This window comes from Salvelinus fontinalis, chromosome 42, assembly GCF_029448725.1.
Source record: "Salvelinus fontinalis isolate EN_2023a chromosome 42, ASM2944872v1, whole genome shotgun sequence".
In the NCBI taxonomy this organism is placed as follows: domain Eukaryota; kingdom Metazoa; phylum Chordata; class Actinopteri; order Salmoniformes; family Salmonidae; genus Salvelinus; species Salvelinus fontinalis.
Window position 1 is genome coordinate 19151655 of NC_074706.1, and position 26766 is coordinate 19178420.

The window sequence follows — 26766 nt, forward strand, 5'->3', positions numbered from 1 at the left end:
GTGCAGTATTATCAGAAGGAGACGTATACTTGGAATACGGAGGAGGAATGGAGGGAAAAAGAGAGGTAGAGGAGGTCTAAGAGAGAGGGAGGAATATGGTGAGCTTGAGTTGGTTAAAAATGGCGAGGAAAAGGGAGAGAGTTTGTTAAAAAATAATGATATAAAGTGTAAGCAGAGTGAGCTGAAGACAGGAGGATAAATAGAAGTGAATGAGGTCAAAGGTGGTAGGTGTGGTGAAGTTCTCGGAGCCCGAGGCTTGCACTTAGGGTCAGGATAAAGAAGAGTCTGTGACAGTAAGAGTGAAGTTTTTGGGAAAAGTGGACCCTTGCCTTTTGGCTGATCCATTTGTGGTTTCAGGGTGGGTGAAAATAGAGTTGGGTGCTGTGGAATCGATGAGGGTAACCATCTTGTGATAATTGTTTGTGTTTCTGCTGGTCAGAGGGAGAAGGCGCTCGCCGTTAAACAAATGGGGGCAAGAAATGTGAATTGTTTTGCTCTCAAGAAAAGGGCACCATTGAAAGGAGTGATTACTGGGGTAGCAGTAAATGTAAAAGTTGACCAACTGAAGGGGAAGATTCCCCGTGGTTGTGATGCTCGTCGCACAGACAAGGTGGCGTGAGTGATGAAACAGAAGAGTCATCTTTTGAGTTTTGATGTTGTCTTTGGCCGACAAAGTGATGTTAGGATATATAAGTTATTCTGTACAAGCTTTTGTGCCAAATACATTACGTTGTTACAGGTGTCAAGCTTATGGGCATGTGGCAGCAGTGTGTAGGAGGGAGGTTCCTAGGTGTGAGAAGTGTGCAGAAGGGCATGAGACAAAGGAATTTGTAGCATTGGGGAAAGTAGTGGTATGTGTTAATTGTAGGAGTGCCCATCAAATCAAACTTTATTTGCCACATGCGCCGAATACAACAAGGGTAGACTTTACCGTGAAATGCTTGCTTACAAGTCCTTAACTCTTTAGCGGGATCATTTTCATCAACATCCGCTGAATTGCAGAGCGCCAAATAAAAAACAAATTTGCAATTTTTTTTTAATTTCATGAAATCACAAGTGCAATATACAAAAACACAATTTACCTTGTTGTTAATCCACCTGTCGTGTCAGATTTTGAAAATATGCTTTACAGCGAAAGCAATCCAAGCGTTTGTGTGAGTTTATCGATCAGTAGACAAAACATTACAAACAGCTAGAAGCAAAGTAGCTTGGTCACGAAAGTCAGAAAAGCAATACAATTAATCGCTTACCTTTGATGATCTTCAGATGTTTGCACCCACGAGACTCCCAGTTACACAATAAATGTTCCTTTTAAAGATTTTAAAGATAAAGATTATTTTTATATCCTAAAACCTCTATTTGATTGGCATGTTATGTTCAGTAATCGACACGCTCGTGCAGGTCATGAAGGGCAGACAAATTCCAAATAGTATCCGTAAAGTTCGTAGAAACATGTCAAAAGTTTTTTATAATCAATCCTCAGGTTTTTTATTTATTTATTATTTATTTATTTTTTATTTATTTTTCTCCCCTTTTCTCCCCAATTTTCGTGGTATCCAATCGCTAGTAATTACTATCTTGTCTCATCGCTACAACTCCCGTACGGGCTCGGGAGAGACGAAGGTCGAAAGCCACGCGTCCTCCGAAGCACAACCCAACCAAGCCGCACTGCTTCTTAACACAGCGCGCCTCCAACCCGGAAGCCAGCCGCACCAATGTGTCGGAGGAAACACCGTGCACCTGGCCCCCTTCGTTAGCGCGCACTGCGCCCGGCCCGCCACAGGAGTCGTTGGAGCGCGATGAGACAAGGATATCCCTACCGGCCAAACCCTCCCTAACCCGGACGACGCTAGCCCAATTGTGCGTCGCCCCACGGACCTCCCGGTCGCGGCCGGCTGCGACAGAGCCTGGGCGCAAACCCAGAGACTCTGGTGGCGCAGTGCCCTAGACCACTGCGCCACCCGGGAGGCCCCTCCTCAGGTTGTTTTTAACATAAATAATCGATAATATTTCAACCGGACGGTAAACTATTCAATACAAGAGAGAAGGAAAATGACGAGCTACCACTTTCGCGCGCATGAACTAATCAAAGGACATCTGGCAGTCCACTGACGCGATTTGATAAATCTCGCTCATTTTTCAGAATAAAAGCTTGAAACTATGTCTAAAGACTGTCCACACCCTGTGGAAGCCATTGGAGAATCTGGTTGATATCCCTTTAAATGGAGGAAAGACAGGTAATGGAACAGGGATTTTTCAAAATAAGAGGCACTTCCTGGTTGGATTTCCTCAGGTTTTCGCCTGCAAAATCAGTTCTGTTATACTCACAGACAATATTTTGACCGTTTTGGAAACTTTAGAGTGTTTTCTATCCTAATCTGTCAATTATATGCACATTCTAGCATCTGGGCCTGAGAAATAGGCCGTTTACTTTGGGAACGTTATTTTTCCAAACATAAAAATACTGCCCCCTAGCTTCAAGAGGTAGCCCTTAAGCAACAGTCCAGTTCAAGAAGAAGAACATATTTACCAAGTAGGCTAAAATCAGATCAGAAATGTCCCGTGCGAGAGAGGCAGGTTGAGGTTTCCAGGGTTAGAGTAGTGTAGAAGTTGTCTTATGCTGAGGCAGTGAAGAAAGTAGGGGAAGATGAGTCAAGTGGGAGGGATCCTGAGAGGAGTGGTGTGAATAGTAGATCTGTACCAGTACAGAAAGATAAACCAACAAGTGATATGTTTCAGTAATGTTTTTGTTTTTTGCATTTATAGCAATGATTATCAACTGTACTGCAGGGGTGGAACGTAAGTCTCAGAAAATTGAGGTTGTGGTGGCAGCTGCAGAGAGATAGTTGTGTGTGCGAGATTTGACATCAGAAAAGTTACAGGGTGTGTGGTATCCTATCCTTTCATTTTTCTATTGTGTTATTGGCTGTACGTTTGTTTATCCCATGCCTAACTCAGTGTTGTTGTTTTTGTCGAACTGTATAAGTGAGTTGCAAAGTATAATTGAGTTGTACTCCAGTCTAGTAGGTGGCGGCAATGCAACATTTATTGGATGCCAACCGCAGTTAAACCTCGAAGACGAAGACCACTTATCGGTTTCTGGTCCACGGAGGACATACTTCTTTTTCTCCCTCAAATGCGGAAAGGCCCATGAATAGGAGGTTTGATGTGTAACGTAATAAGCAATACCGTATTTCAAAGAACAGCGCGCATAGACTTTTTATTTATCCGCCAACCAATAACATATGTGTAAACGCAAGTAAACAATGACCAATAACAATTTCCACGTTAGCATTTTTGTTGATATTTAGACTTTTATTAACATCCTGGAACTCAAAACTGCACAACATCACTCCATGTAGAATTTAAATCGCGTTGGAGTCCGAATTTACTTGATAGATGTTATCTAGGTAACGTTAGCTAACTGTATGGATTTTCACACTCAAATAGCCTCCATCGTGGAGCTGCTAGCGAATTCAGCCGTGGCAGAGATCTGTAAATTCGTAGACGACAACTATGCAGTGTTTAGTTTGGAAATAACTCAAAGCCAGAAAGAAAACAGGGGATTATGGAGGAAATTACAGATACTGGAACTTGTGGCACGAGAGCGCGTCCTCACCAGTCGTCCCACAAGATCTTCGACCGATACAGAGGAATGGCAAGAGGTACATTTTTCAGAAGGCGGATGCTGTGGGTCATGTCTAGAAGGCATGTTATGCCGCTAATGTCAAAAGTTGCGTCGGTGAGAATTTGTGGATTTTAGCAAATACTTTTCCTAACCTTAACCTAATTATAATAACCTGCTACGTGAAGTATCCAAAGCTACGTAAAGTCCGCTAACCTGATACGAAAAGTTACTTCTGACATTAGCTGCATCCTACCTAGTCAAAATCGACGCTATGTGGACAGTACATAATTGAACCACCCCCTTTCCCCCCAATAACACTTTTAGGTGAAGGACATCTCACTTGAGGCCACAGGAGCTTTGTGAAACCAGCGTGACACGCATGTGGAGAGATGACCAACCCATATCTATAGATGAGGGGAGTGGAACCTCAACCCAGCATGTTATTGTGATAGAGGTTAGTGTCATAGTGATACATAGAAAATTACTGTACATCAAATGTGGCTCGTTTATTTCAGAAAGGCTCCCCTCAGCTATTCATTTTCTTACATGTTCATCCTTATTTATCTGCCATAGGGGTGCTTGTGAGACTTCCCAGTGACATTGTTATACAATTCAAATCATGTACAGATAATAACCTCTCGTGTCAGTCTGCAGAGACTGCAGGTCCTGGGGCCAAGCAGGAGAGGACCTAAGACACAACAGAGACATCCAGACTAGAGCAGCGGCTGGAGTGATGCCCCCTGTAGCCCTCCCCACCGTCACCATGCCCCAGACCAGGACCCAACGCAACATCAGTGATGTCAGTGGAACGCTGAACACCGTCCTCATGTCAGAGACGTACACCAAGACTTTAACTGTAACACAAAGGCTCTTACACACAGGATCTTCCCACAAATCAGACTCAGAGAGGCTGGGTCTGATCCTGGCTCAGAATATTTACAGGTATTTCAGCAGAGCCAGAGGACGGTTCATTCCTGTGGGGATAGTGATGCATTAGACGTTGTCTGTCTTGTTCTTACGCTACAGAGATGGACCCTGGCAACATATCCTTGGATTTAGACACAGACTGATCTGTCTAGAGGGAACTGGAACCTGTACAGTAGTAGTGTATACTCTGAAGGGTGCCTAGATAGGAAAGGGCAGGGAAAGCGGAAGGCGACATTCCTCCTACATGGAATGCAGAGATTTCTTAGATTACAGGGAAAGTTTAGAGACAAATCCAAATATTCACGACCCACTCCCCTTTCCACATGTTCAAGAATTGCGACCCAGTTTCCTCATCGATGGGGCCTTCCGATTCAAACGTCCTTTTCGATCAGGTATTGAACTCAAAGGGCCAGATCGCGGGGATGGGGAGCAAAATCAGTCAATAGTAAAGAGAAATGGTTCCTCTGCATGTTCTGTAACAAATGTTTCAGTTGCCCCCAGAAGGTGGAGATCCACCAGAGGGTCTACACAGGGGTGAAACCCTTCAGCTGCCCCCAGAAGGTGGAGATCCACCAGAGGGACTACACAGGGGTGAAACCCTTCAGCTGCCCCCAAAAGGTGGAGATCCACCAGAGGGTGGATTCTCTCGACAGCACCAGCTGAACATGCACATGAAGGTCCACAGGGGAGAGAAGCCATTTGCCTGTACACACTGCAGGAAGAGGTTCTCAGAGAAGAGCTACCTAAGGACACACCAGCAGAAAACAATCCCATTCTAGAACATAGAAAGAAACCATTCCACTCGATAGCTTCTCACATTTAGATCAAACCCTGCATTAAAGACAAAGATGAATTGTGATTGTTGTCAGCAGAAAACATCCACAGATGCATTTGGAATTATGAGAGTAAAATATTTCAGTGTTGAATATTCCTGAGTAAAATATTGCATCCAGACACTGTGTGATATATAAGACATACAGTGCCTTCAGAAAGTATTCACACCCCTTGACTTTTTCCACATTTTGTTGTTACAGCCTGATTTTAAAATTTATTAAATAGATTGTTTTTCACTGGCCTACACGCAATACCCCATAATGTCAAAGTGGAATTATGTTTTTAGAAATGTTTACAAATAATAAATAAATGAAAAGCTGAAATGTCTTGAGTCAAGTATTCAACCCCTTTGTCATGGCAAGTCTAAATACTTTTGGGGGTAAAAATGTGCTTAACAAGTCACATAAGTTGCATGGACTCACTCTGTGTACAATAATAGTGTTTAACATGATTTTTGAATGACTATCTTATCTCTGTACGCCACACATATAATTATCTATAAGGTCCCTCAGATTGAGCAGTGAACTTCAAACACAGATTCAACCACTAAGACCGGGGAGGTATTTCAATGCCTTGCAAAGAAGGGCACCTATTGGTAAAAAAAGAAGACATTGGATATCCCTTTGAGCATGGTGAAGTTATTAATTACACTTTGGATGGTGTATCAATACAAAGAGACAGGCGTCCTTTCTTACTCAGTTGCCGGAGAGGAAGGAAACTGCTCAGGGATTTCACTATGAGGCCAACGGTGACTTTAAAACAGAGTTTAATAGCTGTGATAGGAGACAATTGAGGATGGATCAACAACATTGTAGTTACTACACAATACTAATCTAATTGACAGAGTGAAAATAAGGAAGACTACAGAATAAAAAATATTCCACAATATGCATCCTGTTTGCAACACAGCCCGCTACCAAAACCTGCGGGCTCTGCTTCACTGCAGCCAACGTGAGTAAAACATTTAAATGTGTTAACACTTGCAAGGCTGCAGGACCAGACGGGATCCCCGCCGCGTCCCCAGAGCATGCGCAGACCAGCTGGCTGGTGTGTTTACGGACATATTCAATAAAATCCTTATCCCAGTCTGCTGTTCCTACATGCTTCAAGAGGGCCACCATTGTTCCTGTTCCCAAGAAAGCTACGGTAACTGAGCTAAATGACTACCGCCCCATAGCACTACTTCCTTCATCATGAAGTGCTTTGAAAGACTAGTCAAGGACCGTATCACTTCCACCCTACCTGACACCCTAGACCCACTCCAATTTGCTTACCGCCCCAATAGGTCCACAGACGACGCAATCACACTGCCCTAACCCATCTGGACAAGAGGAATACCTTTGTAAGAATGCTGTTCATCGACTACAGCTCAGCATTTAACACCATACTACCCTCCAAACTCGTCAATAAGCTCGAGACCCTAGGTCTCGACCTCGCCCTGTGCAACTGGGTCCTGGACTTCCTGACGGGCCGCCCCCAGATGGTGAGGGTAGGTAACAACATCTCCACCCCGCTGATCCTCAACACTGGGGCCCCACAAGGGTGCGTTCTCAGCCCTCTCCTGTACTCCCTGTTCACCCATGACTGTGTGGCCATGCACGCCTCCAACTCAATCATCAAGTTTGCAGACGACACTACAGTGGTAGGATTGATTACCAACAATGACGAGACGGCCTACAGGGAGGAAGTGAGGGCCCACGGAGTGTGGTGTCAGGAAAATAACCTCACACTCGATGTCAACAAAACAAAGGAGATGATCGTGGACTTCAGGAAACAGCAGAGGGAGCAGCCCCCTATCCACATCGACGGGACAGTAGAGGAGAAGGTGGAAAGTTTTAAATTCCTTTGCGTACACATCACGGACAAACTGAAATGGTCCACCCTCACAGACAGCGTGGTGAAGAAGGCGCAGCAGTGCCTCTTCAACCTCAGGAGGCTGAAGAAATTCGGCTTGTCACCAAAAACACTCACAAACTTTTACAGATGCACAATCGAGAGCATCCTGTCGGGCTGTATTACCGCCTGGTACAGCAACTGCTCCGCCCATAACAGTAAGACTCTCCAGAGGATAGTGAGGTCTCCACAACGCTTCACCGGGGGAAAACTACCTGCCCTCCAGGACACCTGCACCACCCGATGTCACAGGAAGGCCAAAAAGATCATCAAGGACAACAACCACCCGAGCCACTGCCTGTTCACCCCGCTAACATCCAGAAGGCGAGGTCAGTACAGGTGCATCAAAGCGGGGACCGAGAGACTGAAAAACAGCTTCTATCTCAAGGCCATCAGACTGTTAAACAGCCATCACTAACATTGAGTGGCTGCTGCCAACATACTGACTCAACTCTAGCCACTTTAATAATGGAAAAATTGAGGTAATAAATGTATCACTAGCCACTTTAAACAATGCTACCTTATATAATGTTTACATACCCTACATTACTCATCTCATTTGTATATACTGTACTCTATACCATCTACTGCATCTTGCCTATGCCGTTCTGTACCATCACTCATTCATATATTTTTATGTACATATTCTTATTCACTCCTTTACACTTGTGTGTATAAGGTAGTTGTTGTGAAATTGTTAGGTTAGATTACTTGTTAGATATTACTGCATGGTCGGAACTAGAATCACAAGCATTTCGCTACACTCGCATTAACATCTGCTAACCATGTGTATGTGACAAATAACATTTGATTTGAACAAGGCCCTGAAGTAATACTGCAAAACATTTTGCAAAGCAATTTACTTTTTGTCCTGAATACAACACCATATGTTTGGGGAAAATACAATATATTACTGAGTAGTGTACCATTCAAATTCCTCCCAAAGGTGTTCGATGGGGTTGAGGTAATAGATCTTCAATGGGAATAGTGATTTATTTATTTTTATTTTACCGTTATTTTACCAGGTAAGTTGACTGAGAACACATTCTCATTTGCAGCAACGACCTGGGGAATAGTTACAGGGGAGAGGAGGGGGAAGAATGAGCCAATTGTAAACTGGGGATTATTAGGTGACCATGATGGTTTGAGGGTCAGATTGGGAATTTAGCCAGGACACCGGGGTTAACACCCCTACTCTTACGATAAGTGCCATGGGATCTTTAATGACCTCAGAGAGTCAGGACACCCGTTTAACGTCCCATCCGAAAGACGGCACCCTACACAGGGCAGTGTCCCCAATCACTGCCCTGGGGAATTGGGATATTTTTTAGACCAGAGGAAAGAGTGCCACCTACTGGCCCTCCAACACCACTTCCAGCAGCATCTGGTCTCCCATCCAGGGACTGACCAGGACCAACCCTGCTTAGCTTCAGAAGCAAGCCAGCAGTGGTATGCAGGGTGGTATGCTGCTGGCACAAGTGATGCGCCTGGCTATAGTTTTTTTTCATTCAAAAAAGGAAATCAATACAATTTATGTGTAAAATACAAAAACACAATGTATAAACTTGACAAAAAAGAAAAAAATTCAGTATATAGAGTTTTCTGCCATGTTTATAATGTCTATTTTATAACCTCTTTCTGCAGGTGGTTGGCTGGAGGCTAACAGAGGAGACTGGGTGGACATCTTGGATTCCCAGATCCAGACCGGTGCAGCCAAAGGCCCAGGGGACAACATCACTGGGCAGGCCAGGACCAGAGGTGACATAGTGAAGGTCAGTGGATGGGACAGCGTCGTCAACTCTGGTCTGGGGGACAATGTCAACCACAACCAGAAACAGACAGTGGAACACAAAATAACATCCAGATTTAGTCTCCTTGACGACAGATTGGCTGTGACCACAACGAAGCGTAGATTTGGTCTGCGGGGACGAGGAGTTGTCCGTATGCGGCAGAAGAGAACAGACACAGACTCGGCTAGCGATGCTCCGTTCTGCTCCTATAGTTGTGCATCAGAGAGACTGATGGCACCTCTCGTTAACCCCATAACAGGTGCTGCCTTCAGCCTGTCTTCTATAGGATCTATCAACTGGAACATGGACCCTGCAACAACACAGACACTCCCTGGCCTTCGTCCTCCTCACATTCTCCTAATGTTAAACCAGACCTTAGACAATGCCAGTGCCCCAACACTAAATGTCTACACAAGCCCATTGACAAATGACAGTAGTAGAGATGCTATCAGCAGATCAGGTGTCAAAGACAAGCACTTCCCACATTCGTTCTGTGGGAAAGCCTTCAGTTTCCCCAAACAGGTGGAGATCCACCAGAGGATGCACACGGGGGAGAAACCTTCCGGCTGCCATCTTTGCCGGGTGAGTTTCTCCCAGTTTTCCAACCTGAAGAGGCACCAGAGGGTCCACACAGGGGAGAAACCCTACAGCTGCCCCCAAGGTCACATGCGCTTCACCCAAGCTAGCAGCCTGAAGAGGCACCTGAAGGTCCAAACGGGAGAAAGGCTGTTCGCCTGTACGCACTGCGGGAAGAGGTTTTCAGAGAGGAGCTACCTCAGGATACACCAGCAGAAAAACCATTCCACTCTAAAAAATAGAAACAATTCCACTTGATATATTTTTACATTTAGATCAAACCCTGCATTTAAGACAATGATTAATTTTCATTGTTGTCAGCAGAATAGATTCACAGATGCATTTGGAATAACGAGGTTAACAGATTTCAGTGTTGAATATTCCTGGGTAGAATATTGCATCCTGACATTGTGTGATACATTGTATAATACTGTATGATATACTATATAACCCAAAAGTTTGGGGTCACTTAGAAATGTCCTTGTTTTTAAAAGAAAAGCACATTTTTTGTACGTTAAAATAACATAAAATGTATCAGAAATACAGTGTAGATATTGTTAATGTTGTAAATGACTTGTAGCTGGAAACTGCTGTTTTTTAATGGAATATTATCTACATAGGCGTACAGAGGCCCATTATCAGCAACCATCACTCCTGTGTTCCAATGGCGTGTTGTGTTAGCTAATACAAGTTTATCATTTTAAAAGGCTAATTGCTCATTAGAAAACCCTTTTACAATTATGTTAGTACAGCTGAAAACGGTTGTGCTGATTAAAGAAGCAATAAAACTGGCCTTCTTTAGACAAGTTGAGTATCTGGAGCATCAGCATTTGTGGGTTCGATTACAGGCTCAAAATGGCCAGAAACAAATAACTTTCTTCTGAACCTCGTCAGTCTATTCTTGTTCTGAGAAATGAAGGCTATTCCATGCGAGAAATTTCCAAGAAACTGAAAATCTCGTACAACGCTGTGTACTGCTCGCTTCACAGAACAGTGCAAACTGTCTCTAACCAGAGTAGAAAAAGGAGTGGGAGGCCCCAGTGTACAACTGAGCAAGAGGACAAGTACATTAGTGTCTAGTTTGAGAAACAGACGCCTCACAAGTCCTCAACTGACAGCTTCATTAAATACTACCCGCAAAACACCAGTCTCAACGTCAACAGTGAAGAAGTGACTCCGGGATGCTGGCCTTCTAGGCAGAGTTGCAAAGGAAAAGCCATATCTCAGACTGGCCAATAATAATATAAAATATTAAGATGGGCAAAAGAATACAGACACAGGACAGAGGAAGATTGGAAAAAAGTGTTATGGACAGCCAAATCTAAATTTGAGGCGTTCGGATCACAAAGAAGAACATTTGTGAGATGCAGAAAAAATGAAAAGATGCTGGATGAGTGCTTGACGCCATCTGTCAAGCATGGTGGAGGCAATGTGATGGTCTGGAGGTGCTTTGGTGGTGGTAAAGTGGGAGATTTGTACAGGTTAAAAGGGATCTTGAAGAAGGAAGGCTATCACTCCATTTTGCAACGCCATGCCATACCCTGTGGGCGGCACTTAATTGGAGCCCAATTAAGCACAGCTCCAAACTATGCAATAACTATTTAGGGAAGAATCGGTCAGCTGGTATTCTGTCTAAAATGGAGTGGCCAGCACACTCGCCGGATCTCAACTCTATTAAGCTGTTGTGGGAGCAGCTTGACCGTGTGATACGTAAGAAGTGCCCATCAAGCCAATCAAACTTGTGGGAGGTGCTTCAGGAAGCATGGGGTGAAATCTCTTTATGGAAAATGGAAAACAAGGACATTTCTAAGTGACCCCAAACGTTTGAACGGTAGTGTATAAGCCCAAATGTTTGTTACATATTGTGTTTGTACTGTGTAAGCTATATGATGTTCACAAATTCCTATTCCATTATGGAACGACCTAATTTTTTTCACAAACTTTTAATGAGAAAATGAATGCAGTTCATCAAGTTCATGCCGATTTGTTGTTGAGACGTGTGTGTGTGCTTTTTATAGGGTGTATTTGACACTTGTTTATGTTTAATAAACACAAAATGGGACTTTTCATTCTAATACTTTCATTTTGACTCTTCAGTATTCATCACATCTGATCTCACCATATTCTGCGTACACCAATACAACCTACAAAGGGCCCGATTCAATGAAATCCACTTTAGCCAACATCTGCATAGCTGATGTTTTGACAGTGTCGGAGGTTGAACTGGGGGTAGCACTGTCAAATCCACAAGCGGCTCCAGGCATTATACCTAAAGCGGACATTGCCATTGGCTGCACGGAGTCGCATTAAGAGAAATCCCATGCAGCCTTCTTTACAAGTTTGAACACTGGAATTTGAGATGTAATCTATACCTCGATTAGGCTGACAGAAATCCTCATTATTTTGTTGAATGATAATCCATTTCAGTGTCACTATTTCTATACACTTTCTCATGCTGAACTTCTAACGCGAGTGGGACGGGTGTGGCTTCGTGAAAATAACCACGAGCAGCTGGTCACCGATTTGACAGCGCCAACGCAATTCCACAGCCAAAACAGCTATGCAGGTATCGGCTATAGCCGGTTAACGATGGATCGTATTGAATCCAAGCCTTAATATACCTACACATGCCCACACACTAACAAACACCAGTAAACACCACTAAATAGTTTAGTCAGGTTTGTCTGTTGATGACTTTTGACTCATCATAGCTGACTTATTTACCCACAACATCATATTTATGTCCACCATGATGAGTTTAACAATAATGAAGTCATTCTGTAACTACAGTATAGGACTCAAACGTAGTGGGGATGGGTAAACACTTCGGGGCCAAACATTAGAAAAAGTAGAAGTTCAAGGTTCAGTTTAAACATCAGCCAATTAAAATCATTGATGTAGTGGCACATGATCAAAAGCTACATGTTAGCTGTTCCCATTGCATAACCTTGCACATTTAGCCCTATGATAACCTCACCAGGTGGCCTTTACTATTTCCTGTAACAAATTCCGTATCAGCCAATTCAAATCATCGAAGTAGTTAGACGAGTTTCTACACTTGTTCACGGAAGCGTCCTTAAGAGAATTAAGAGAAGTACAACAGCACATGCTGAAAATCAATGCAACTACATCAAGTGTATTTAACTGACTGGTCAAATTGCTCTCTGTGTCGAGAGCTCCATGCAGTTGTCGCAGACAAGGGTTCGAATCTCAGTTTTTTTTCACCCCCTTTGAAATGTAGAATTAAATGTATTGTGTGTTGAAGGGACGTAGCCAACAGCTTGAAAATGAAAATGAAGAATGAATTTAATAAGGAGCTACCTCTTTCTTCAGCCTTGTAGACAAACACACTGTAAAAATGCTTCACTAGTGAAGAGTGACAAACTTTGTCCCTTTAGGTTGATACTGGTGTTTTAGTCAGTTAACGATAATGCATAAAATTATGTTTTCTTGACATGTAGTAGTGAAGATGTGTGTAATGTTGAACCTTTTCCAAAGTATTCTAAAATAAATGTTATCAAAGTTAGGGTACCAGATTTACAGAAAAGGTCAAGTGTTACCATAGTGAGAAAAGTTATTGGACCTGTCACATGTATCGCAATAAAAGTATTGAACTTCAAAGTTGAGTGTAAGACCATTTTGTTAAAATGAAATACAAAATTGACTCTGTGTTGACTGACTTGGTTATTTTTGTATCATTGCAGGGACTGAGTTTCCCTTATCTCAGTCGAACCAAAACATACTTAATTCTTGAATCAATACATATGGAACGCTTTTATAATAACCTCCAATGGCTCCATATTGTTTACAGTGTTAGAGATGGGCTTGACTGAGGTTAATTTTTTATAATAAAATTTCATGTTTCTGTGTGTACAGCAAAGAGTTTCTTATTTAAAACGTTATGATTTTCTGTTCAATTTGTGTTTACAGTCTGCAGTCCATGAGGACCTACTGATATCCGGTGTTGCTGACGGGAGAGACTTGACCTCTAAGGTGGCTGGTCACAAACCCTGGCCCCGGATCAGAACCCTGGATCAGGAGCCGTCGCGCTTCCTTCCCAAGTCGGAACCAGGACCCAACCAAGAGGGACAGACTCTCCACCACCACCATCACATAGAACACAACCAGTGGACAGGGGGACTGAACAACCTCAGTCCTGGTGGTCATCAGAGAGACCGAGGCTCCAGTCAGGGATCCAGTCTGCAGCCCAGACCCTTCTCTTCAGTCTCAGTGCAGGGATGGAGCAGGGCCTGGGGCTGATAGAGATAGACCCTCCTGTTCCTATGATACAAACACCACACTGGTCAACAGAGCAGGTCACCCTGGGCTTCAGCCTTCACAGAGAGTGGTGGGAGACCCCCCTGGTGGTAGTCTATCAGCAAGTCTGTCTTCTCCTTCAGAATCTTGTTTAATGCCTAGTGAATGGGTTCATAAAGGTCTGGGTCTAGACTTCCTCAGTTACCTCATGGTTGCCCCACCAATACAGACAGGGTCAGGACTGGTGTTCACCACAAGAGGTGCCTAACTTACTCTCTAAACAGATTCTCTCCCACTGGATCTCCCTGGCATAGAGCAGCAAGGGTTAACTACTGTAGCGCCGTACGTCCCAACTCCACCAGGGTTCTGGCAGGGTCTTGGGTTGTTTAAAGGGTTGACTGTAGGAGATATTTGTGCTGTGGTGAGTTGGGCATCACCACACACTTTTGTGAAATTTTATCGCTTGGATGTCACTGCTCCCACTTTAGCCCACAGTGTGTTTACTGCGGGGACAGTGGACTGAAAGTTGGCTGACTGAAAGGGAAGGTAACGTGATGACTATAACTACTGTTCCCTGAAGGAGGGAAACGAGGTACGACACCCGTTTGGCCCTGCACCGCCTGTTACTGGGCTCGTTGAAGAGCAGTATAAAATTTAAGGAATGGATTGAGCCTCACGCTTTTCACCTGTGGAAGGCGGGGCTTCCAGCTAGGCGTGGATTTCTTTGGCTTTCATTGGATTTTAGATCCTTCAACCATAGTATGTTATACCTCGTTTCCCTCCTTCAGGGAACAGTAGTTATAAAGTTACGTTAAGAGTACAGTTGAAGTCGGAAATTTACATACACTTAGGTTGGAGTCATTAAAACTTGTTTTTCAACCACTCCACAATTTCTTGTTAACAAGCTATAGTTTTGGCAAATCTACTTGCATGACAAGTTATTTTTCCAACAATTGTTTACAGGCAGATTATTTCACATATAATTCGCTGTATCACTTTTCCAACGGGTCAGAAGTTTACATACACTAAGTTGACTGTGCCTTTAAACAGCTTGGGAAATTATTTAGAAGCTTTAGAAGAAAATGGCTTTAGAAGCTTCTGACATCATTTGAGTCAATTGGAGGTGTACCTGTGGATGTATTTCAAGTCCTACCTTCAAACTCAGTGCCTCTTTGATTGACATCATGGGAAAATCAAAAGAAATCAGCCAAGACATCAGAAAAAAATGTGTAGACCTCCACAAGTCTGGTTCATCCTTGGGAGCAATTTCCAAATGCCGGAAGGTACCACGTTCATCTGTATAAACAATAGTACGCAAGTATAAACACCATGGGATCACGCAGCCGTCATACCGCTCAGAAAGGAGACGTGTTCTGTCTCCTAGAGATGAAAGTACTTTGGTGCGAAAAGTGCAAATCAATCCCAGAACAACAGCAAAGGACCTTGTGAAGATGCTGGAGGAAACAGGTACAAAAGTATCTCTATCCACAGTCAAACGAGTACTATATCGACATGCAGTTGAAGTCGGAAGTTTACATACACCTTAGCCAAATACATTTAAATTCAGTTTTTCACAATTTATGACATTTAGTCCTAGTAAAAATTCCCTGTCTTAGGTCAGTTAGGATCACCACTTTATTTTAAGAATGTGAAATGTCAGAATAATTGCAGAGAGAATGATTTCTTTCAGCTTTTATTTCATTCATCACATTCCCAGTGGGTCAGAAGTTTTGGCCCATTCCTCCTGACAGAGCTGGTGTAACTGAGTCAGGTTTGTAGGCCTCCTTGCTTGCACACGCTTTTTTCAGTTCTGCCCACACATTTTCTATAGGAATGAGGTCAGTGTTTGTGATAGCCACTCCAATACCTTGATTTTGTTGTCCTTAAGCCATTTTGCCACAACTTTGGAAGTATGCTTGGGGTCATTGTCCATTTGGAAGACCCATTTGCAACCAAGCTTTAACTTCCTGACTGATGTCTTGAGATGTTGCTTCAATATATCCACAGTATTTTCCTGCCTCATGATGCCATCTATTTTGTGAAGTGCACCAGTCCCTCCTGCAGCAAAGCACCCCTATAACATGATGCTGCCACTCCCGTGCTTCACAGTTGGGATGGTGTTCTTTGGCTTGCAAGTCTCCCCCATTTTCCTCCAAACATAACGATGAACATTATGGTCAACAGTTCTATTTTTGTTTCATCAGACCAGAGGACAATTCTCCAAAAAGTACGATCTTTGTCCCCATGTGCAGTTGCAAACCGTAGTCTGGCTTTTTTATGGCGGTTTTGGAGCAGTGGCTTCTTCCTTGCTGAGCGGCCTTTTAGGTTACAGTTGAAGTCGGAAGTTTACATACACTTAAGTTGGAGTCATTAAGACTCGTTTTTCAACCACTCCACAAATTTCTTGTTAACAAACTATAGTTTTGGCAAGTCGGTTAGGGCATTGTGGAGCGATGGGTAACGATGCTTCGTGGGCGACCGTTGTTGATGTGTGCAGAGGGTCCCTGGTTCGCGCCCGTGTCGGGGCAAGGGGACGGCGTAAAGTTTATACTGTTACACATGACACAAGTAATTTTTCCAACAACTGCTTACAGACAGATTATTTAAGTTATTTAGTTTTTTAACTTATAATTCACTTCATCACAATTCCAGTGGGTCCAGTTTAGCCCTGACCTCAATCCAATAGAAAATGTGTGGGCAGAACTGAAAAAGCACGTGTGAGCAAGGAGGCCGAAAAACCTGACTTAGTTACACCAGCTCTGTCAGGAGGAATGGGCTACAATTCACCCAACTTATTATGGGAAGCTTGTGGAAGGCTCCCCGAAAAGTTTGACCCAAGTTAAACATTTTAAAGGCAATGCTACCAAATACTAATTGAGTGTATGTAAACTTCTGACTCAATGGGAATGTGATGAAAGAAATAAAAGCTGAAATAAATCATTCTCTCTACTATTATTCTGACATTTCACATTCTTAAAATAAAGTGGTGATCCTAACTGACCTAAAACAGATCATTTTTACTCGGATTAAATGTCAGGAATATGAATAACTAAGTTTAAATGTATTTTGCTAAGCTGTATGTAAACTTCCGACTTCAACTGGATATGCTATTCTGTTAGGTCCTATTTTCCAAACCCGCTACGGAGCTTTAGGTGCCAATGATTCGGACATGTTGCAGCAGTGTGTAGAAAGGAGATCCCACGATTTGAGAAATGTTCAGGAGGGCATAGTCAGGGGAAGTGTAAAGTTGGGATAGAGAAAGCACTGTGTGTCAACTGTGCAGCTGGGGATCAGAAGAGCCATGTGAGAGAAAGACAGGTTGAGATTACCACAGTTCAAGTAGGGCAGAAAGTTTCCTATGCTGAGGCAGTAAAGCAAATAGAGGATAGCCCAAGGGTGAGTGATTTGACTGGGAGCCCCTGTTCTCCTGAAGTAGGATCTGGTAGGGCTAAAGTTGTGGGATAGGGGTGGTTGGTTTTTGGGTTATAGTGGTGTATATGTGTAGGGTTAAATGGTGGCCCGATTTACTTTTTTACTTTGCTTTAACTATTTTATGTGACAAAATGTGCAATTCACACTCCGACCTGTGACAGGCAGCAATATGCAACACAGCGTCTAGTCTGCCGGAAAATCACACAAAGACGTGACCAAGAAGAATTTCCAAGTTAGCGTATTTATTGTTGTTATTGAAACCTTTATTAACACTCTTGAACTCAAAATAGGACTAATTTAACTGCACAGCGTCACATATTTACCCCATGTAGTGTTTAATTCGCGTTGGAGACAGGACTTGGTTGATACATGTTATCTAGGTAACGCTAGCTGCTAACGTTAGCTAACAATGGCTAACTGTATTGTTTTTCACACTCAAATAGCCTCCATCATGGAGGTGTTAGCGAATGCAGCTGTGGCAGAGATTTGTAAACTCGTAGACGACGACTATGCAGTGTTTCGTTTGGAAATAACTCAAAGCCAGAAAGAAAACAGGGCATTGCGGAGGAAACTACTGGAACTGAAGGTGGCACGGGAACGCGCAGAGAGGACAATGCGAGAGCGCGTCCTCGCCAGTCGTCCCAGTAGTGTCAGATACAGAGCACTGGCAAGAGGTACTTTACATTTAGCAGAAGGCCGAGACTTGAGCTTTTACAGTATCTAACCATCACTTTTTCCCCACTCTCAGGTGAAGGCCACAGGAGTTTTGTGAAGCCAGCGGGACACAATACTTGGAGAAATGACCAACCAATCACTGTTGATGAGGGGAGTGGAACCTCAACCCGGCACTGTATTGTGATAGAGGTTAGTGTTGCATAAAGAATGACAGTTACTTTGTAAATCAAATGTCCCTGTTTTTTTCAGTAAGGCTCCCCTCAGCTATTCACGTGCTTACATGTACAGTACATCCTCATTTACCTGCCATAGGGGAGCTTGTGAGACTTCTCTGCGAAGTACTGGTAATTACCTCTTCTTGTGTCAGTCTGCAGAGGCTTCAGTTCCAGGGATCAAGCAGGAGAGGTCTGAAGGAGAGGAGGACCCACGGCACAGCAAAAACATCCAGACTGGAGCGGCTGGAGTGCCCCCTATAGCCACGGAGAACCCCACCACCACCCCAGCGCAGCCCAGGTCCCATCACAGCATCACGGAGGTCAGTGGAACGCCGAACGCCGTCCTCAAGTCAGAGACAGACACCAAGATCTTAACTGTACACACAGGATCTGACCACAGATCAGACCCAGAGAGACTAGGGCTTGGGAGACTGGGCTGTCGTCCTGCTCCCAGCTCAGAGTATTTACCGGTATTTCACCAGAGGACGGTTTATTCCTGTGGGGATGGTGATGGTGACGCATTCGACACTGGCGGGGATGATCCGTCTTGTTCTTACACTACAGAGATGGACCCTGGCAACATATCCTTGGGTTTAGAGACACAGACTGATCTGTCCAGAGGGGACTGGAACCGGTACAGTAGTAGTGTATACTCTGAAGGGTGCCTAGATAAGAAAGGGGAGGTTATAGTGGTAGATGAGGTGAAAGTGGAGGGTGACGTTCCTCCCACATGGAATGCAGATCGTCACCTAGGAGACAGACACTCACAGGGCAGAGATTTCTTAGATTACAGGGAAAGGTTAGAGACAGATCCAAATGTCGCCACCAACTCCATTTTACACACGTTCAGGGATTGTGATCCAGAGTCCACGTCAATGGGGCATTCCGGTTCACACGGCCTCGTCCTTTTCGATCAGGTATTGAACTCAAACGACAGGGCTAGAGCTCAGGGAGGGGGAGACACATCAGGCAATAGTAAAGAGAAACGGTTCCTCTGCACTTTCTGTAACAAAGGCTTCAGCTGCCCCCAGAAGGTGGAGATCCACCAGAGGGTCCACACAGGGGAGAAACCATTCAGCTGCCCCCAGTGTCACATGTGCTTCGCCCAGGCCTGCAGCCTGAAGAGGCACCAGAGGGTCCACACAGGGGAGAAACCCTACAGCTGCCCCCAGTGTGAGAAGAGGTTCTCTCGCCAGCACCAGCTGAAGACTCACCTGAAGGTCCACACGGGTGAAAGGCCATTTGCCTGTACGCACTGCGGGAAGAGGTTCTCAGAGAGAAGATGCCTAAGGATACACCAGCAGAAAAACCATTCCACTCTATAACATAGAAAGCAACCATTCCACTCGATGGCTTCTGATGTTTAGATTTAACCCTGCATTAAAGGTAGACTCAGCGAGATGATGAAAAGCACAAAGTAAAAACAGCAGTAATGGGTCAATTTCCGCAACAAGAACGTTGAAGCGAGAGGCTAAACTTCTCTGTGGTTTTGGTCCCGCAGCTGAGCGCAGGTACTCTTTGTGACTAGGTGAGACCAAAGTCTTGCATCGCACTCATCGCACTCATCGCACTCATCGCAATATCTGTGGTGCTGCTCCTGGAAACCTCATAATACTGAGTCTTCCTTTAAAGACGAAGGTTTATTTTCATTGTTGTCAGCAGAAAAGATCCACAGATGCATTTGGAATAACGAGAGTAAAAGATTTCAGTGTTGAATATTCCTGAGTAAAATATTGCTTGCAGACATTGTGTGATAATAAGCATAAAAAGTCTATTACATATTCTGTTGGTACTGTGTAGGCTATATGATGTTAGGAAATGCCTATTACATTACTTCCATTCAACTACTATTTTTTTCCCAAGACACTTTTAATGAGAAAATTAATGCATCATTTTAGTTAAGACGTATTTGTGGTTTTCATATGATGTATTTAAAACTTGTTTAATAAACACAAAATGGGACTTTTCATTCTAAGACTTTCATTTAGACTCTCTTTAGTACACATCACATCTGATCTCACCGTATTCTGCATAAAAACGACAGCACTTTATAACCGATATACACTTGCTAAATATACCTACACATACCCACACACTAACAAACACTTACTGTACACGTCAAAATAGTTTAGTCAGGTTTATCTGACTCTATAGCTGACTCATATTTACCGACAACATCATATTCATGTCCACCATGATGGGTTTAACAATAATGAAGTCCTTCTGTAACTACAGTATAGGACTCAAACGTAGTGGGGATTTGTAAACACTTCATGTTAAAAGTGTGTTTATCTGTGTGTACGTACCTGAGGGAGTGTATGTCTGTGTAATCTGTATCACCCTCTTCCAGGAGGAGGAGGGTCCAGAGGTGCTGCTGGTGAAGGAGGAGGGGTGTGAGGAGGGTCTGGGGAACTCTGAGGGGACCATGATCATGGAGGACAACCAGACTACACCACCTCCTGAACCCACAGAGGAACCAGCTGAGCAGCACAGGACAAAACACAGTCTCACTGAGGTACGGATAAAGGCCAGGTCTTGATTAATCACTCATTGGTCCAATCAGAAGATGCTCCATAGCAGGGTGCTCATATCAGATGTCTTGATCCAACATCCTCTCACTCTGTATCTCTTACAGTCAGTAGATATGGAGGATGGGAAGAATGATCTGCTGCTGGTCAAAGAGGAGACAATAGAAGATGAACCAGAGAGCATTGATCTGCTGAGTGGATTAAAGATGGGGGAGCAAGGTAAGGGAGAAATACATATAGCCTACATACAGTAATATGGGAATAGTGATGCGCCTGGCTATTGTTTTATTTCTAATTTTCCTTATTCCTAAACTGAAATCAGTACAACTTATGTTTACATACAAAAACACACATTATAATGTATTAATTTGACCAGGTAATTGACAAAAGAAAATCCATAGGTAGAGTTATCCATGCCATGTTTGTAAAGTCTATTTTCTAAACTCTTCCTGCAGGTGGTTGGCTGGAGACTGATAGTGGAGACTGGGCGGCCATCTTGGATTACCAGACGGGTGCAGCCAAGGGCCCAGGGGACGACATCACAGAGCAGGCCAGGACCAAAGGCGACATAGTGGAGGTCAGTGGATGGGACAGCGTCCTCAACTCTGGGCTGGGGAACACAGAAACAGACAGTCGAACACAAAACAACAACTGAACTCCATAACAACAGACTGGATGAGACCAGGGCGAGATGTAGATTTGGTCCACGGGGACGGGGAGGTGTGCATATGCAGGGGGAGAGAACAGACACTGACTCAGCTAGCGATGCTCCATCCTGCTTCTATAGTTGTGATTCAGAGAGACTGATTGCACCTCAGGTTAACCCCCTAACAGGTGCTGCCTTCAGCCTGCCTACTATAGGATCTATCAACTGGAACATGGACCCTGCGAGAACACAGACAATCCCTGGCCTTCATCCTCCTCACACTCTCCTAATGTTAAACCAGACCTCAGACAAGCTACACAAGCCCATTGACAAATTACAGTAGTAGTGATGCTATCAGCAGATGTATTGGCAAGGAGAAGCGTTTCATGTGTTCGTTGTGTGGGAAAGCCTTCAGTTTCCCCAAACAGGTGGAGATCCACCAGAAGATGCACACGGGGGAGACATTGTTGGGGTGCCACCGGTCCTGGGCCAGTTTCTCAGACACATCCAACCTGAAGAGGCACCAGACAGTCCAGACAGGGGAGAAATCCTACAGCTGCCCCCAGTTTGAGAAGAGCTTCTCCCACCAGCACCAGCTGAAGGTCCACACAGAAGAGAGGCTGTTCGCCTGTACACACTGTGGGAAGAGGTTCTCAGAGAGGAGCTACCTCAAGATACACCAGCAGAAAATGCACACAGCCCCCGTGTAATATAATGTAGTACTAGTTAGTTAGTTTGTAGTTAATTATGTTGGTTTAGGATGTAGTAGGGAACTGGATGAGGTGAACTGAGGAAATAATGTGTGTGATGAGACAGAGTAGATGATATGGTGAATGGTTGGTGTGATGGTGTCTGTAAAAATGCTTCACTGATGAAGAGTGACAACCTTGTCCTGTTTGATACTATATATTATATTATATTATTATAGTGAAATAATGATCGTGTCTTATTACATTTTCCCTTAAAAGTATTTAAAAATGCATTCTATCAGTGAAGGTACCAGATTTAACTTCACGTTATGAGTGTGTGACCATTTTGTTGAACTGAATTACAAAATTGACTATTTTTTAAATAATTGCTGCGACTGAGTTTCCCTTATCTCAGTGGAACCAAAACATTATATATCATTTTTTTATCAACACATATGGATGTTTTTTTTATAATAAACTCCAACGGCGCCATATTGTCAGGTACTTGAATCCCATTGTTAGAGATGGGCTTGACTGTGGTTAACATTTTATAATATAATGTCATGTTTCTGTGTGTACAGCAAAGTTTCTTATATAAAACTTTATACTTTTCTATTCAATTTGTGTTTAAAGTCTGCAGTCCATGAGGACCTGCTGATATCCGGTGTTGCTGGCTGGAAATACTGGACCTCTGAGGTGGCTGGTCACAAACCCTGGCCCCGGATCAGAACCATGGATCAGGAGGCATCGCTCTTCCTTCCAGAGTCGGAACAAGGACTGAACCACGAGGGACGGAGACTCCACCACCACACAGAACACAACCAGTGGACAGGTGGACTGAACAACCCCAGTCCTGGTGGTCATCAGAGAGACAGATGCTCCAGTCAGGGATCTAGTCTGCAGCCCAGACCCTTCTCTTCACAGTCTCAGTGCAGGGATGGAGCAGGTCCTGGGGCTGATAGAGATCGACCCTCCTGTTCCTATGATACAAACACCACAGTATCCATGATAAACAGAGCAGGTCACCCTGGGCTTCAGCCTTCACAGAGAGGGGTGGGAGACCCCCCTGGCGGTAGTCTATCAGGAAGTCTGTCTTCTTCAGGGTCTCGTCTAATGCCTGGTGACTGGGTTCATAGAAGACCTGGGTCTAGCCTTCCTCAGTTACCTCATGGTTACCCCACCAATACAGACAGGGTCAGGATGGGTGTTCACCACAAGAAGTACCTAACCTATAACACAGCACACAATCCCAACAACACCCAAACAATGGCTAGAGGTCAAGGAGGGAGCTCAAAGACTAACCACCTGAAGGTGTTGGCTCCTGCTTCTACCACCTCTGGTGTCATTGGGTCACAACGTAAGAGGCCAAGCAATAGGACGGACGCCGACAAGCTGTTCTCCTGCTCCACGTGTGGGAAGCGATTTGCTGAGGCGAGCTATGTGAAGGAGCACCAGACCGTTCACACCAAGGAGAGGCCCTTCAAGTGCAAACTATGTTACAAGAGCTTCTCCTTCCGGAGTAGCCTTATCAGACATAGGAGTGTCCACAAAGGGGATAAATCGTAGCAGTGTGGCTTGAGATGTACACTGGGGATATCTGTGAACTCTCCCCCTTGATGTGAATAAACCATGGCTTTGCCTGAGAGTTCCATCCCCAGGAGTTTCCAGCCATGCAGACAGCGCTCTGATCCGGTGCTGATCTGGCCTTAATGAAGGCTTAGCATCCAGAGCTACCTTTGAACTGTCACCTGGAATAAAGGGGGGAGTCTCACAGCCGTCAGCCCCACACTGACTTTAACATTCACTACGTACTACAGCCTACAATTCCCACCCGAACCATTCTTTAGCTGACATACTATAGTTATCATGTGAAGTGTCCTGGAGTAGGAGCAGTGGTGTTCTGGAGGGTGTACGCAGGTGGCCGTATACCCACTTATTTTTTAGTGGGCAATGAGTATAATCGCATCTTAATCCCCACGAAGTCTATCAAAGTAGTGCAGTGGAGGTATAGACTGTGTCAAAAAAGCTGATGGAGCAGATCTAGAATGTTTATCTTACAATGTTGATTATTTATTCACATTTTCGCAATGTGCACACGGTGGTAGGATCCAAAATGCAATTTGTGGGGAAAAAACTTGGCTACTTCAAAATGTTGTACATATTCCCCCCATTTTAGGGGCCAAAAATTATTGGGACAAATTCACTTATGTATATTAAAGTGATCAAAAATGTTGTATTTGGTCCCATATTCCTTGCAAGCAATGATTACACCAAGCTTGTGACTACAAATTTGTTGGATGCATTTTCTGTTTGTTTTGGTTATTTCAGATGATTTTATGCCCAATAGAAATAAATGGTGAATAATGTATTGTCATTTTGGAGTTACTTTTATCGTAAATAAGAATATATGTTTTCTAAAAACTTCCTCATTAATGTGGATGCTACCATGATTACAGATAGTCCTAAATAAATTGTGAATAATGAATGATGAGAAATGTACAGACGCACAAATATCCTACCCCCCCATAAAATGCTAACCTCCCATGTTATTGTAATGGTGAGAGGTTAGCATGTCTAGCGGGTATGATATTTGTGTGTCTAACTTTCTCATTCATTATTCAGGATTCATTCAGGATTATCCTTGATCCCCTTTTTATCTATGTTTTGTGTAGGCCTACGTTATTTTAACAAGCTCCTGTTTTGGATGTGTGTAAAAACCTCACCATGTAGGCTACATGTGTCCATATGCCCATCGTGAAACGAGAGATGAGATATGCTGGTAACCCATGTATATAGAAAGTATTTCCTGTAACAATTGCTTGTTTTCCGTTATGCTTAAAATTTGTTTTCCGATATGCTTAAAAACCAAGCCCTCTGTAGGCTACCCTTATGCGTATAGTGTCACGACTTCCGCCAAAGTCGGTCCCTCTCCCTGTTCGGGCGGCGTTCGGCGGTCAACGTCACCGGCTTTCTACTCACCGCCGATCCACTTTTCATTTTCCATTTGTTTTGTCTTTGTTTTACACACCTGATTTCAATCCCACAATTACTGTTTCATTATTTAACCCTCTGTTCCCCCATGGGTTTTTGTGAGTGATTGTTTATTATATTTGCGGTCTGTCATGGTGTGCGTGTATTTGTTTCTTTGTATTTTGACATTTTGAATAAAAGTACATTAATTACTCATATCTGCTGTCCTGCGCCTGACTCTCTACACCAGCCACACATAGGACCCTTTACATATAGGCTATAACGAAGGCTGCTTCAACAGCAATACGTTGTCTTTTTTATCCTGTCGATTTGATTATATCATGCTTCTGATATACACTGCTCAAAAAAATAAAGGGAACACTTAAACAACACAATGTAACTCCAAGTCAATCACACTTCTGTGAAATCAAACTGTCCACTTAGGAAGAAACACTGATTGACAATAAATGTCACATGCTGTTGTGCAAATGGAATAGACAAAAGGTGGAAATTATAGGCAATTAGTAAGACACCCCCAAAAAAGGAGTGATTTGCAGGTGGTACCTCCGCCTTTGTGCAAGGAGGTGCACCGCCAGAGCCCTGCAAAATGACCTCCAGCAGGCCACAAATGTGCATTTCTCTGCTCAAACCGTCAGAAACAGACTCCATGAGGGTGGTATGGAGGGCTGTGCGGCCCCACAAAGAAATGCCACCCCACACCATGACTGACCCATCGCCAAACCGGTCATGCTGGAGGATGTTGCAGGCAGCAGAACGTTCTCCACGGCGTCTCCAGACTCTGTCACGTCTGTCACATGTGCTCATGTGCTCAGTGTGAACCTGCTTTCATCTGTGAAGAGCACAAGGGCGCCAGTGGCGAATTTGCCAATCTTGGTGTTCTCTGGCAAATGCCAAACGTCCTGCACGGTGTTGGGCTGTAAGCACAACCCCCACCTGTGGACGTCGGGCCCTCATACCACCCTCATGGAGTCTGTTTCTGACCATTTGAGAAGACACATGCACATTTGTGGCCTGCTGGAGGTTATTTTGCAGGGCGCTGGCAGTGCACCTCCTTGCACAAAGGCGGAGGTAGCGGTCCTGCTGCTGGGTTGTTGCCCTCCTATGGCCTCCTCCACGTCTCCTGATGTACTGGCCTGTCTCCTGGTAGCGCCTCCATGCTCTGGACACTACGCTGACAGACACAGCAAACCTTCTTGCCACATCTCACATTGATGTGCCATCCTGGATGAGCTGCACTACCTGAGCCACTTGTGTGGGTTGTAGACTCCGTCTCATGCTACCACTAGAGTGAGAGCACCGCCAGCATTCAAAAGTGACCAAAACTTCAGCCAGGAAGCATAGGAACTGAGAAGTGGTCTGTGGTCACCACCTGCAGAATCACTCCTTTATTGGGGCTGTCTTGCTAATTGCCTATAGTTTCCACCTTTTGTCTATTCCATTTGCACAACAGCATGTGGAATTTATTGTCAATCAGTGTTGCTTCCTAAGTGGACAGTTTGATTTCACAGAAGTGTGATTGACTTGGAGTTACATTATGTTGTTTAAGTGTTCCCTTTATTTTTTTGAGCAGTGTAATAGTAGGACCTATATGCAAATAGCCATTGCCATATATGGATCTGTGCCATTCACTTTGAACTGGACTGTGTTTAAACTACTGTGGGAGCGGTCTAAAGTAGAAGAGCTTG

The 26766-nt window shown here is 44.0% G+C and overlaps 1 protein-coding gene and 1 long non-coding RNA gene across 2 annotated transcripts; both read left to right on the forward strand.

The window, feature by feature from the left end:
* The first annotated feature begins 2245 nt into the window (after positions 1-2245).
* LOC129841427 (uncharacterized) lies at positions 2246-5712 on the forward strand. The gene is made up of 3 exons (XR_008757322.1): positions 2246-3665; positions 3953-4082; positions 4276-5712. It is a non-coding gene; the product is annotated as an uncharacterized LOC129841427 (long non-coding RNA).
* An 11798-nt stretch (positions 5713-17510) lies between these two features.
* On the forward strand, positions 17511-24456 carry LOC129841428 (uncharacterized). The gene is made up of 7 exons (XM_055909690.1): positions 17511-18011; positions 18086-18201; positions 18380-18547; positions 20578-20742; positions 20863-20974; positions 21211-21332; positions 22724-24456. Exons 1-7 carry the CDS (start codon positions 17747-17749, stop codon positions 23654-23656), a joined length of 1881 nt encoding a protein of 626 aa, XP_055765665.1. The 5' UTR covers positions 17511-17746; the 3' UTR covers positions 23657-24456.
* Positions 24457-26766: the final 2310 nt, after the last annotated feature.